General features: G+C 45.6%; 1 protein-coding gene across 1 annotated transcript in view; it reads right to left on the bottom strand.

Annotated features, from left to right (window-relative positions):
* The window catches only part of ACAD11 (acyl-CoA dehydrogenase family member 11), a 173227-nt gene that overhangs the window by 122079 nt on the left and 36187 nt on the right, over positions 1–14961 (bottom strand). Inside the window, exons 5-7 of the mRNA XM_075315191.1 lie at positions 13751–13915; positions 12614–12761; positions 6365–6486 (exon numbers count right to left, since the gene is read on the bottom strand). Of these exons, the coding sequence (XP_075171306.1) occupies positions 6365–6486; positions 12614–12761; positions 13751–13915 (435 nt within the window). The remainder of the gene's footprint in view (positions 1–6364; positions 6487–12613; positions 12762–13750; positions 13916–14961) is intronic.

Raw genomic sequence — 14961 nt, forward strand, 5'->3', positions numbered from 1 at the left:
TGTGGTCATATGGGCAGATACTCAAGTCTCTGTTTGAGAACTCTGCAGCTCCTTATCATTAGTCTCTGTGCTGTCTCTCTGATTAATGACCTCTGTGCCCAGGCTGAGAGCTTTGGAAGGTGGCCCTGTCTCAGGTTTGTTGTGCTACTATGTTCTTTCCATTTGAGGATAATGGATTTGATAGTGCTCTGGGGGATCATCACAGATTGGGATATTCTTTTTAGAACCCAATCCTGACTTGTTTGGAAATCTCTTTGGTCTTCATGGTGTTTAGTTAGTGGTACCTCTTGCTTAAATGGTGTTACAGCCTCTGTGGCCTTTCAGAAAAGCTGTGCATATACTGACAGGCAATGGAACACCCAAATTGCACACATATGGACTTCCTTTACCTAAGAATGTAACTTATGAAGGTAATTGCTTGCACCAGAACTTTTTAGGGGCTTCATAAAAGGGGTGAATATATATATGCACATGGCAATTTTTTTTTATTTTATCCCAGAAACTTAAAATGCTGCCTATATTTTTCTCACGCCACTTCCAACTTATAATATTTAGTGTGAATAAAAAAAACACACACAAATTGGATTACAAAAATATTTAAACACAGGTTGTATTGTAACAAAATAGGTAAAAAGCCAAGGGGCGAATAAATTTGGAAGTCATTGTAATTAAATATAGTCTCTACAGCAAATGAGAACCTTGGAGCCACAAAAACAGTCAAGTGCAGCTGTGCTATGTTGTTTGCATAACACCTATCGAAATGAATGGGCGCTACAAAAACAGATTGACAAGACATACTCACTTTAAAAGCGCCACGCCAGCATTTTATGTTGAATTTTGATTTTAAACATGTGACCATATAGAATAATCTTTGCTGGAATCCTGATCTTGCAATCATATTGCTCTATGTAGAGCTATATTAGCTTAACACTACTGAGGTATGTGTAGAAATACTATGAAAATCCTAGAAGAAGGTCGATTCCATCAAATAGGTGTGTGTAACCAGAAAAAAGTCAACAACCCGAAAACTGGACAAGATCTGCCCAAGAGCCTTTTCTCCATGTGAAGGAAAGAAATATCCTGAGCATACCGCAGGAGTGAGCAATTCATTTTCCTGAGGGGCCTCATGAGAGACTGTTGTGGAGGGCCGAACCAATAGGCTGAAATAAATTCTGCTCAACAAATGAATTACAATTTTTATATTAACCGCATCCTGACAAGGCTATTTCAGCTTCTCTTTATTTTTCTGTCCAAATAGCTTTTTTCTGGATTCATTGTACTTTTGAATGACACCATTCATTGTATGATGTGATGCACTGAAGTGCAGTGAAACTGCAACAAAGTGCAATTCCACAATTGGAGAAATATGATTCTCCAGGTCAGTATGATTATACAGATGCCAAACATGTTTTGTGTTTATATCTAAACTAGAAGGTGGCCCGATTCTACGCATCGGGTATTCTAGAATTTACGTATTGTGTAGTTAATGTATGATTTTTGTTATATATATATATATATATATATATATAGATGTTGTTGTCTGTAGTTACCAAGTGTTTGTGTAGGGCGCTGTACATGTTCTGGGTGTTGTCTGGGTGTGGCGGGGGGTGAAGGCGGTGTTGTATGTGTTGCATGTGTTGCGTTGTTTGTGGAGCGCTGTGTGTCTGTAGCGGTGTGTGTGTGTGTGTGTGTGTGTTGCGCGGTTTGTGTGGGTGTGGTGTGTTTTAGGGGGAGGTATGTTTTGTGCAATGTGTGCGTTGCGTGGTATGTGCGTATATTTATGTATGCCGCGGTGTTTGTGTGTTGGGTGTTGTGTGTGTGCAGCGCTGTGTGTGTGTGGGTGTCTCTGTACGGCGGTGTTTGTGGTTCCCAGTGTGTGTGTGTGTGTGTGTGTGTGTGTGTGTGTGTGTGTGTGTGTGTGTGTGTGTGTGTTGGGGGGAGGTGTGCACCTCCCATCGTGCTCCATCCCCCATGCTGCGCACCCCCCCATCGTGCTCCATCCGCCATGCTGCGCACTCCCAAACGTGCTCCATCCGCCATGCTGCGCACTACCAAACGTGCTCCATCCGCCATGCTGAGCACTCCCAAACGTGCTCCATCCGCCATGCTGCGCACTCCCAAACGTGGTCCATCCGCCATGCTGCGCACTCCCAAACGTGGTCCATCCGCCATGCTGCGCACTCCCAAACGTGCTCCATCCGCCATGCTGCGCACTCCCAAACGTGCTCCATCCCCCATGCTGCGCACTCCCCATCGTGCTCCATCCCCCATGCTGCGTACCCCCCATCGTGCTCCATCCCCCATGCTGCACCAGCATCAACCTCTCTCCTCCCAGCATCAGCCTCTCTCCTCCCAGCATCAGCCTCTCTCCTCCCAGCATCAGCCTCTCTCGTCCCCAGCATCAGCCTCTCTCGTCCCCAGCATCAGCCTCTCTCGTCCCCAGCATCAGCCTCTCTCGTCCCCAGCATCAGCCTCTCTCGTCCCCAGCATCAGCCTCTCTCGTCCCCAGCATCAGCCTCTCTCGTCCCCAGCATCAGCCTCTCTCGTCCCCAGCATCAGCCTCTCTCCTCCCAGCATCAGCCTCTCTCCTCCCAGCATCAGCCTCTCTCCTCCCAGCATCAGCCTCTCTCCTCCCAGCCTCAGCCTCCCCCCTCCCAGCATCAGCCTCCCCCTCCCAGCCTCCCCCAGCATCAGCCTCCCCCTCCCAGCCTCCCCCAGCATCAGCCTCTCGCCTCCCAGCCTCCCCCAGCATCAGCCTCTCTCCTCCCAGCCTCCCCCAGCATCAGCCTCTCTCCTCCCAGCCTCCTCCAGCATCAGCCTCTCTCCTCCCAGCCTCCTCCAGCATCAGCCTCCCCCTCCCAGCATCAGCCTCCCCCAGCATCAGCCTCCCCCAGCATCAGCCTCCCCCAGCATCAGCCTCCCCCAGCATCAGCCTCCCCCAGCATCAGCCTCCCCCAGCATCAGCCTCCCCCAGCACGCCGTGCTCCTCTGCCGACACTCACAGATCCGATCGCATATACTCACACACACACACACACTCACACATCAGAACACACTCACACACATCCGATCGCATACACTCACACACACACTGAAGATATCGCACATACGCGCTCACACTCATAACATCCGGAGATACCACATGCTTCTGGCCATGTGATCCTCCGGCAGGTCCTGGAAGGTCACTCCACAGTATCGCCGCCGAGAAGCAAGCGATATCCCAGGATGTTGTGAGTGTGTGGATGCGATGTGATGTGTGTGTGAGAGTGAGTGTGATCTGATGTGTGTGTGTGTGTTGTTATGTGTGTGCGTGTGTATGTTCCGCCGCTGCAGGACCTTGATGCGCTGGTAACTATGCTACCATGGTTACCAGCGTATCCCGTCCCCCGCTCGCACGGGAGCCCACACCAGCATACGGCGGCAACCCCAGCAAAGCAAGGGTATGTGTCGGCTGGGTTGGCGGCGCACGCTGATGTGGGCTCCCGGGGGTACAGTACTCACCTGGGAGTCGTGGCTCCGTGTCGGTTCGGGGAATGCGTGCGGGGCCAGAGCGAGCGTGCATTGCGTGAGGGGGGCGGGGCGTGGCCAAGTTGCCAATGCGTGCAGGGTGCCGGGGCGAGAGGCCAATCCGTGGGGGGGGCGGAGCCTGGGCGAGCGGCCGGCCAATCCGTGTGCGGGCGGAGCCTGGGCGAGCGGCCAATCTGTGCGGGGGGCGGGGCCATGGCGAGCCCAACGGCCAATCAGCTTTGTGTCACCGTAAGGACACAATTTTGGAGCAAGACAGACAGACAGACAGAATAAGGCAATTATATATAGATGGTGAAAAAGGTTTGGCAAGTTTGTAAAAAAAAAAAAAAATGTAATGCTGGTGATTTTTTTTTTTCTTCTTGTTACACCCATTATTGATCGGATTAATTTAGTATTTTGACAAATTGGACTTTTACAAACGCAGTGATACCAAAACAGGTGCATTTTTTTTTTTTTAAATAGTTTTATTTTTAATGAGGCAAAAGGGGAGTAAAGCCTGCTTTACACCTTATGATATCACATACGATATTGTATGCGATCGTACACGCCCCCATCGTATGTGCGACACGTTCAATTTGTTGACCATGTCGCACAAACGATTCTTTCCCGTCACACGTACTTACCCTTACATACGACCTCGATGTGGGCGGCGAAAATCCACTTCCTGGAGTGGGAGGGACGTTCGGCATCACAGCGACATCACGCGGCAACCGGCCAATAGAAGCAGAGGGGCGGAGATGAGCATAAATATCCCGCCCACCTCCTCCTTACGCATTGCCAGCAGGAGCCATGGGACGCAGGTAAGATCTGTTCATCGTTCCCGGGGTGTCACACACTGCAATGTGTGCTACCTCTGGAAAATTGAACAACCCGATGTACAATTTTTAGCTTTTGAACGACGTGCATACGATGAACGGTTTTTCGTTCAATCACAAGTATGTTTAGGCCCGTTTCACACGTCAGTGAAAAACAGTGACGTTTTTCACTGGCGTGTAAAACATGCACATGTCCCTGCGTGTGCCGTGATTCATGGCACACGTGGGTTGTCTAAGTGCAATCCGGGCTACGTTCTCCGTGGCCCGTGATTGCACTTAGAAAACAACTCACCTGTGCGCGCTCCCGCTGTCCATGGTGCTGATCGCTCCCGCGGTGCAGCATCCGGCCGGCGCTGACCCCCGCAGCAGCTGCTTCCGGGTCGGCTGTGTCGCGCATAATGAATATGCGCGACAATAATGAGCCGGCTCAGAAGCAGCAGGGAGAATGGGCTGCAGAGGACATCGCTGGACGCCGGGTGAGTAAAAATGATTTTTATTTTAAAAGCACGTTTTTTTCTGGCACGTGTTTCACGGACCACACCACTGCATGGTCCGTGGAACATCAGTGATGCCAGAAAAAAAATGGACATGTCTCCGTGCAGCAATCACGCACACGCGGGTACGCCGCACAGAGACACGTGCAGTGAAAAATCACTGACGTGTGAGCAGACCCATTCGTTATAATGGGTCTGCGTATGTCAGTGATTCTGGTACGTTTTAAAGAAAAGCACAAACGTCCCAGAATCACTGACGTGTGAAAGGGGCCTTACACACTACAATATTACTTACGATGCCGGAAGTGCGTCACTTACGACGTGACCCCGCCGTCACATCGTAAGATTTATTGTAGCGAGTAAATCCCGCTTGATTTGAAGGTTTGTATTTTCTTTTTCATATAAAAAAAAAAAAAAAAAAAACACACACACTTTTTTCCTTTCACATTTTACTGTAGTTGTTAGTCCCCTTAGGAGACTTGAACCTGCAATCATCCAATTGCTTGTAATATACCAAAAATCCTAGTTGCCTATGAACGCCAGCCAAACTCTGCCTTTCACAGGAGTATCGTAATGACAGGCAGACCCCCATCTCTCATGACAACCCATCGGCACCGCACAATCATGTCATGGGCACACTTTTTTTCCACTGATTGTATGGAACAAAAAAAATAAATAAATAAATAAATAAATAAAAAAAAAAGGCAAATTAGACATACAAAACCCCAAAAGTGGTCCGGACAAATCTGTTTGCACCCTCAGCCTAATAATTGTTTGCACGCTCTTTAGTATAAATAACTGCAATCACTCGCTTTATATAACCAACCACAAGCTTCTTACACCTCTCAACTGGGATTTTGGACCACTCTTTTTTCAAATCACTTCAAGTCTCTCATATTTAAAGGGCGGCTTCTCCCGAGATTAATTTTAAAATCTCTCTACAGGTTTTCAATGGGATTTAGATCCAGATTCATTGCTGCCACTTCAGAACTCTCCAGCACTTTGTTTCTAAATGTTTGGGGTCATTGTCCTGCTGGAAGACCCATTACCCAGGATGCAAACCAAGCTTTCTGACACTGGGCTCTACATTACGACCTCAAATCTTTTCATTTTTAAATCTTCAGATTTCATGAAGACATCCCACCCTCATTCAGAATTGCTGGGTTTATAACTGGCTGTATGTGAGCAGAGATCCGAACTGCCCAATAATTGACTTCCACACTACTCGTTACTCGGACCTGTCAGAGCATCTAACCTGCTCGACTCTAGTAAAGAACGCTTGAGCACTTTTGTGCTCGCTCATAATTAGTCGTGACACATGATTTGTACAGGATGCCGTTTGAAATATGTGATGGGAAGGTTTTATCACAATTTTGGAGAACACCTTTAAGAGGTTTCTAAATTTGGAATAAATGTGAAGTCATTCAAGATAATGAGACAGAAGCTGCTCTTTTTAGCTTTTTAAGATAGTGATAACATATGCTTGAATGAGTGAATTATAATGTATAATAAAAGAGTTGTATTTACCTGCAATATCCCAGCAAGCTTAAAAAAGGTAAGGGCAAGAAAAAAATTCCAGTCATAAACTTGTGATGATACACCTCGACAGCGGCTATATATAGCAACCAGATCATCAAATGCAGGCATTCCTTTAAAGAAAATATATACATATTATTTTGCAATCAAGAAAGCCTTTATTTTAAAATGTATTTATTTAGAAGTCCACCTTTTGTCACCACGTTGTCCAAAATTCCTACCTGGTTAATTGTATCATATATGTTTATAGTGACATCACTATAGCTGGACGCTGACGGGGGTTAAGTCTTATGGAAGGGGTCTGCTCGGTTGTGCCTCGTTCTGGGGCTCACACCGCTTTATCATGGTGTGGATTCTTCTGGAATGCTGCCAGTAATAGTCCTGCTCTGCAGTGTGCGCAATTGGTTCTTGTCAGTTAGCCCTGATCCGTCCCGCTACCCAGCTTTCCTCTCCCTGACCTCCGTTTCCTTCTACCGTTTGTCCGCCCTGTATACCTGAGCTCGGTCCTGTTCTGTGTCTCGGTCTTCTCCCCCTCCTTATACTTACTTGCTCTCCCGGCCTCTGACCTCGGTAACATTTCCCGACTTCGGCTCTGCTTCCCCTGTTTGGCTTTTGACATGATTTCTCGGCTCCTGACCCTTTTGCTTACACCTGTTTACAGCTTGCTTGCGCCCCCCTGTATTGACATGAGATCCTGGTTTAGACTTAGGCTTGCTGACTACTCTTTCTGGTGCTTGCGCCCTCTTGTGGGCTTTTGTCTAACTGCACTTTGGAGTTCCATCTCCACTTAACCTGTGCGTCCCCTGGTGGAAGCTCGACAGATCGAACCATTATTTTTAAAATTTTGTGCACATACATGGAATTATGGGGGTCCTACGGGAACAGGGGGGGGGGAGGAAAAAAAAAAAAACCAAACAACTAATAGGAAAAAGTATTTAGAAAAAGAAAAAAAAAAAATAATACTTTTAATTAGCAAATTCCACTTCTTTTGACTAGGATGGAAATCAGAAGATTAAAATGGCCACTGCATGTCTGCACAGACAGAAACATGTCCTAGAATGGTAATATGACTGGTGTCTGAGCATGTGCAGCAGGAAGCTCATGCACCTCCCGTTAATGTGTAATAAGAGGTGCTCCCAGTAGATGTTTTGATTTAATACTGGAGAGACCAGGGGTAGAGAGGTAAAAAAAAGCCTGCTCACACCATTGTGCATCTTATCAGATCGTCACTCACACTGCGGTCCACCCTGTCTTCCTGATCTAATACTGGAGTTACTAAGGGTATATCATTTATGTGGAAAAGTCGTCACACCAAATGACAGACAAATGGGTCGGAATCTGAAAACATGATATTTTTTCCCCTCAGTATGAAATAGATATTAGCAAATGATGGCGAAAATCTGGCATCCAGTGAAAAATACTTGCTGCTTAAATCCATTTAAAAAAAGTGATAACAGGTAAAGCAATGGTATAAAGTGGAAATCCACACAGTATAGATAATGTATTAAAAATCCGCAAATATACCTAAATCAAGTGGGCTATAAATTATAAAACTATTAAATATCATTTGTTCTGGAATTGTTAATAAGAGATAAATTATATAGTTTTTGTTTTTACAAGCAGTTTGCAATTTTACACATTTCAAGGCTATGTTCACATGTTGCTTTTTTGCTGGGATTTTTTGTTGGTGCAGATTATGTTTAATATATTTAGGTGTGCTTCCGTATAAAACACAAATTGAATAGTTGTGAATAATTCTATAAGCCTAACCAGCAAAAGGGTCAAGGAATTTGTATGTGTACTAACAATGTCCTTCCAGGATATACTGGCAGCTTTCTTCTGAGCTTCTGAAGACCATGAGCAGTTACATTTTACAATAACCCCAGTTTATAATATGTTCAATTCTAATTTTCTTTCCTGGAAAATCAGAAAGTCAAATAACATTGATCTCATAATGGCTCAGGTAGTGTAGATGTGGCGCCTGCAATAAAGGGCAGTGCTACATGTATTGGATGACAAAAACTGCTCTTTATAGATTTTTCAGATACAAGGGAGCCAAATCATACTAGCAAATTCACCTCGCAAATATCCCAAGAGGCACTCGGCACCAGATTAAGTAGAGTGCATAAGCTAAGCATCCAGCGTCGCTAGATCCAAGAAATAGGAATTATGGCATTTAGTGATGGGTGAACCCGAACTGTAAAGATCGGGGTCCATACACAAGCTTCTTAGGAGAGTCTGTGTTACTGTTTGGGTTCATCCACCCGGATAAAAAAAAAAATTTCCGTGACGAGGGGGTTGACCCAAGGCAGAGTAGGCTAGGGAGATGCCCATCCTAATCCACCTAGCAATAGTGGATTTGGTTGCTTCTACATCACATTCCAGGGATCTAATAAAAGGTAAACATAGATTAGGATTTCTGCCATGGTTCTTTTACCCTCAGGTATTCTATCAAGCATCTCCTAACATCGAGTAAGTCAAAGGCTAGTTCCCATTGGGATTTTTGGTCTTCACAAAAAGGTAAAATTATCTGCTGGCCCCTGGTGTAATTTTGAATTTACTTTAGTCAAAAAAGCTGGGTCAGCTTTTAGAATTACCCTATCGGAAAGTATAGTGGAGGGTTAATAGAGACTGCCTGTAACTTGTTAATAAGTCTATCAGACGTTAGGGCTATCATGAGAAGTTTTGAGAGTCAGAGCCTTCACTGTTATCGATTAAAATCGGTTAAAAGGGTGATTTAGTCATAGCATTTAGCACTAAATTTAAATCCCAACTTTGGGGACTTAAAGGGTCTAGAAGAGAAGGAGGCTCTAATGAATCTATGGATCTATGGGTGATCAGCAATTTTCTGGACGAATAGCACTCCCAAGGCTGAGACCTGTACTTTCAGAGTGCTGGTGGATAGACCCCTCTCAAGGCTTTTTTGCAAGAACTCCAGAACTTCTCTTAGGGGAACCTGCTGGTTTTGGGTGCTCAGATCCCTCAGATCTAAGATTTTTCCGAAAATTTTTGCATATTTAACTGATGTCACTTTTTTCCTGCTTGACAGCATGATAGAGACTAGGTTTTCAGAAAGCCCTTTAGCCAAGAGTAGTCCCCTCTCAAGTTCCACGCCGTCAGATGTAAGTGCCAAAACTGAGGGTTGAGGACGGGTCCCTGATATAGAAGTTTGGAAATGTGGGGGTGGGGGAGTATCCAGGGGTCCGATACTGACATCACCCTGAGCCAAGTGAACCATGATCTCTTGGCCAGAGTGGAGAGATTAGAATGACTTGCTTTGCCTTCTCAGGTTTTCTTGAGTACTGCCGGGATCAGATGGAACAGGGGAAAAGCGTAGGCTAGCTGAAATTTCTATTTCTAGAGAAGTGCCTCTATCCCATTTGGGCATCCCCTTGGATCCAAGGAGAAGAATTTCCTCACTTGGCAATTTTGTCTGCTGGCGAATAGATCTATTTCCAGCCATCCCCAGGCTGTGCAGATTTGCGCAAAGACACTTTGATTGAGAATCCATTCCCCTTGGCTGAGAACATGTCAGCTTAGGAAGTCAGCCACCGTGTTTACAGGCCCCTTTAGGTGTCAACCGGTTAAGGATAAGTTCCTTTATGCTACTTGGAATAACTTTCCTGCCTCTTCAATCAGGGGCTTGGACCTGGTTCCTCCCTAGTGATTTAGATATTCAAAGCAAGAAGGCCTGCGGAGACACCATCACATGTTTCTCAACGCTGGCAGGAAACTAGCCAGGTCTTTCACCGGGAAGGAACAACCACGGGAAGGGCAGTCTCCAGTCAAGGAGACCACCTATGCCAAACATGGTATCCATCCACAGACAGCCGTTTCGGGGTATTTGCCCCTCATCAGTGTGGAGTAGGAATCTGGCTAGTGGGACATTGCCTAGTAAAAGACTATGTGAGCAAGGATGGTTGACCTTAGGGAGATCAACATCCACCACTGCGGAGACACCATCACGTGTTTCTCAACGCAGTGATTCTAGAGCAATGCCCCCTGGGAAATATTCAAAGCAAGAAGGCCTGCGGAGACACCATCACATGTTTCTCAACGCTGGCAGGAAACTAGCCAGGTCTTTCACCGGGAAGGAACAACCACGGGAAGGGCAGTCTCCAGTCAAGGAGACCACCTATGCCAAACATGGTATCCATCCACAGACAGCGTTGATCTCCCTAAGGTCAACCATCCTTGCTCACATAGTGATTTAGATATGCCACCATTGTCCTGTTGTTAGATACCATTATCACGCCTCTGACACTTGACCTAAGGTTTGTTGGAGGTCCTGTCTAAAGGCCCCGTCACACTAAGCAACATCGCTAGCAACATCGCTGCTAACGAACAACTTTTGTGACGTTGCTAGCGATGTTGCTGTGTGGGACATCCAGCAACAACCTGGCCCCTGCTGTGAGGTCGTTGGTTGTTGCTGAATGTCCTGGGCCATTTTTTAGTTGTTGCTGTCCCGCTGTGAAGCACAGATTCGCTGTGTGTGACAGCGAGACAGCAACAACTAAATGTGCAGGCAGCAGGAGCCGGCTTCTGCAGAGGCTGGTAACGACAGTAAACATCGGGTAACCAAGAAGCCCTGTCCTTGGTTACCCGATATTTACCTCTGTTACCAGCCTCCGCAGCTCGCACTGTCAGTGCCGGCTCCTGCTCTGTGCACATGTAGCTGCAGGACACATCGGGTTAATTAACCCGATGTGTGCTGTAGCTAAGACAGCAGGGAGCCAGCGCTAAGCGGTGTGCGCTGCTCCCTGCTCTGTGCACATGTAGCTGCAGCACACATCGGGTAATTAACCCGATGTGTGCTGTAACTAGGAGAGCAGGGAGCCAGCGCTCAGTGTGCGCTGCTCCCTGCTCTCTGCACGTGTAGCTCCGTGCGCTGGTAACCAAGGTAAATATCGGGTTGGTTACCCGATATTTACCTTAGTTACCAAGCGCAGCATCTTCCACGCGGCGCTGGGGGCTGGTCACTAGTTGCTGGTGAGCTCACCAGCAACTCGTGTAGCGACGCTCCAGCGATCCCTGCCAGGTCAGGTTGCTGGTGGGATCGCTGGAGCGTCGCAGTGTGACATCTCACCAGCAACCTCCTAGCAACTTACCAGCGATCCCTATCGTTGTTGGGATCGCTGGTAAGTTGCTTAGTGTGACTGGACCTTTACAGCAGTCAGCTTCTTTAGATTGGAAGATACGATTTTTAATGGTGGGGTCCCAACCCCTCTGGAAGAATAGATCTTCCAAGTGAGCTCCCCACCCCATAGGATTTGCGTCCATGGTAATCACGATTGGTTGTTCCATTGTCAAAACCCCATTTCCCAAATTTTCCTCATTTAACCACCATCCCAGAGACTTTACCATCTTCGCGTTTAGTTGGAATTTGAGGTTCAGATTGTGTATGTTTGCTGTCTGCAGAGACAAGATCTGCCACTGAAGTTCCCTCGTGTGTATTTGTGCCCACTGGACCACTAGGATTGTAGCCATCAGAGACCCAATAACTATGGGCCTCCCCAGACTGAGAATACCAGCCCTCAGGTGTCCGCTTTATGTTGGCTGGGTATCAAAACTGGAGAGGAAAATCGCAAGCGGGGTTTATTTAAGTAATTAAAAAAAACAAACAAAAAAAAAACACTATACATGGGATTCCTCGTATTTTGATACACAGCCAAGATAACGCACACAGCTGGGGGCTGCGGCCTGTAGCCGTCTGCTCTATCTGTGCTGGGTATCACTATACGGGGGAACCCTGTGTCATTTTTTCCAATTATTTATTTTTATACTTCACAACCACTCACAGATGCCGGCTGTCTGACTGCAACCAGTCAAAGACATAGTCACAGAGGGTGGATGGAGGAAGCCGTGAATATGATTGAGAGCTAATGAGTGGACCTGGAAGCAAAGTGACAGCCAAGCGGGAGACTCAGTAAGTAGAATACTCCTGTTTTAAAGCCCCCAGCCCTTACTAACACTATTTTACAGCACACGCACGGGTTTAAGTATGGTCTCGAACAGAAATTTTCTTATTTTAATTTATTTTTAAGTCTGGCCGGAACCACCTAACCTGAACATCTGCGGGTTCACCCATCTCTAGTAACATTCTTTTACAAAAAGCTGGAAAAAAATAAAAAAAATTCTTCACTTAAAAGCCTGCTTTTTCCCACAATAGTTGCCAGTTTCACATATTATTCACGTTGGAACTAATTCTATGTCATGTGTAGCTTCATACGGAATACCCACCTTCGATATCAGTAAAGATCTTGTTACTATGGTTTCCAAGAAATTGGACACCTCGAGGCCAAAAATACAGTGAAGTAAAGTAAGCCAGGTCAGACGTAGCATGTCCAATAGTGGACAGTTCCCAATCAAGGACAGCAATTACACGGGCCTGGAGAGAAGGATTTAAAAGATTATTGTCATTAGAATGAACCGTTAAAAAGGCTCTAAACAACTTTGTAATTTATTGGTTATTGAAAATCTTCTCCATTCTTGCATTATGCCCTTTGCCTAGGATGCCGGCCACCGCTGCAGTCTGACAGCAGTGGTCGAAACTGCGTAGTGCTCACTAGGCGTTTTCAATAGAGCTCCTACGCACTGCTTTGAAGTTGGTAAAATGGCTGTAGTGAACAGTTAGCTCTCGATCCAGATCGGCTTTTGTGCCCCTGCATTCCTCTGTGTGCTGTATAGGCAAAGCCGTCTTTTTGTCGCAGCATCAGAAAGCGCAAGATTCAGGCCAGCAGCGCCATGATAGTGCCGATCTGTATCATCAATCATGATCACACCGCCTTCCAGCAAACAGGAAGCAAGAAGGAAGAGTGGCTCGAAAAGGACAATATAAATAACATCTATAACCCAATTTTACAGATCCAAATACAGAATTCTGTTTTGTATTATATCCAAAAGTACAAGCCCAACATAACAGATACAATCCTAAATTACACTGCACTATTGCTTATATAACAAAAATGTGGTGATAATTTTCTAACCCCTGCGATCAGAGAGAATGATGCTCTGATATGCCCCTCTTCATATACACAAAAAAGACTGATTGATTGCACTCCTCAACCTAACGTGTGAACAGGTGCATAACTGAACATGACATAAAATACAAAAAGACAGTTTGCACTCTGATAATGTCAAAGTATGGAAACCATGAATGTGTGAACATGGACCTGCATTACTGCTAAGGAAAATCTGAGAAAAATTAGATATTTAGCATATATAAATGGCCATTTGTATATCTGCCCAGTTACCCCTTCACGGCATATCTCGTAACTGGGTCCCTGATATGCCCCATCAGACTGAACAGTACAGAGCAGTAGCTATGAATAAAAATAGAGACACACACACACACACACACACACACACACACCTTACCTCAGTTTGGTGAAAAATGACATTATCGATCCTGAAATCTCCATGGATCAGCGTTTCATCATTGTCATTGCTTGGCACATTTTTCTGTAACCAGTCTGCCAGTTGGTTCATTGCGGGTATGTCCGTATGTGCCGCCCTTTGATATTGCTTCTTCCAAGTAGTGACCTGTCAATTATATAACCAAAACTATATACACAATGTGAAATTAAAATATCAAAACAGTATAACAGGTACACTGACCAATGCAAACCCGGCAAATTTCTAGTGAGCCTTGGTTAGAAGGTCTAATACGGTAGTCCAGAAACTTCAGACAGAATAAAAAAAGTCCAGAAAATCTCATTTTTATAAAATTGTAAATAATTAATTTGCAATTTTTTTTGCATGAAATAAGTATTTCATCACTTACCAACCAGCAAGAATTCGGTCTCGCAGACCTGTTATTTATTCTTTAAGAAGCCTACCTACTCTACACCTATTACCTGCATTAATTGCACTTGTTTCAACTCATTACTGTATAAAAGACCCCTGTCCAAACACAAACTCGAACCTCTCCATCATGGCCAGGACCAAAGAGCTGTCAAAGGACATCATGGACAAAATTATAGACCTGCACAAGGCTGAAATGGGTTACAGGACAATAGGCTAGCAGCTTGGTGAGAAGGCAACAACTGTTGGTGCAATTATTAGAAAAGGAAGAAACTCAAGATGACTGTCAATCTTACTCAGTTTGGGGCTCCATGCAAGATCTTGACTCTGGGGTAAGGATGCTGAGAAAGGTCAGGAATAAGCCCAGAGTTACACAGGAGGACCTGGTTAATGACTATAGTCTCAAAGATTATTGTTAGTAACACTACGTTGTCATGGATTAAAATTCTGCAGGGCACGCAAGGTCCCCCTGCTCACATCAGCACATGTCCAGGCCCGAATAAAGTTCGACAATGACCATCTGGATGATCCAGAGGAGGCATGAGAGAAGGTCAAGTGGTCAGATGAGCCCAAAATAGAACTTTTTGGTATCAACTTCACTCACTGTGTTTGGAGGAAGAAGGATGAGTACAACCCCAAGACCACTGTCCCATGGGGGTGGAAACATCGATGACTGCACTGAATTGAAGGGAAGATGGAAGGGGTCATGTATTGTGGGATTTCAGCCAACAACCTCCTGCCCTCAGTAAGCGCATTGAAGGTTTGTCACAGCTGGACTTCCAGTA

The sequence above is a fragment of the Anomaloglossus baeobatrachus genome, chromosome 6 (assembly GCF_048569485.1).
Source record: "Anomaloglossus baeobatrachus isolate aAnoBae1 chromosome 6, aAnoBae1.hap1, whole genome shotgun sequence".
NCBI classification, from domain to species: domain Eukaryota; kingdom Metazoa; phylum Chordata; class Amphibia; order Anura; family Aromobatidae; genus Anomaloglossus; species Anomaloglossus baeobatrachus.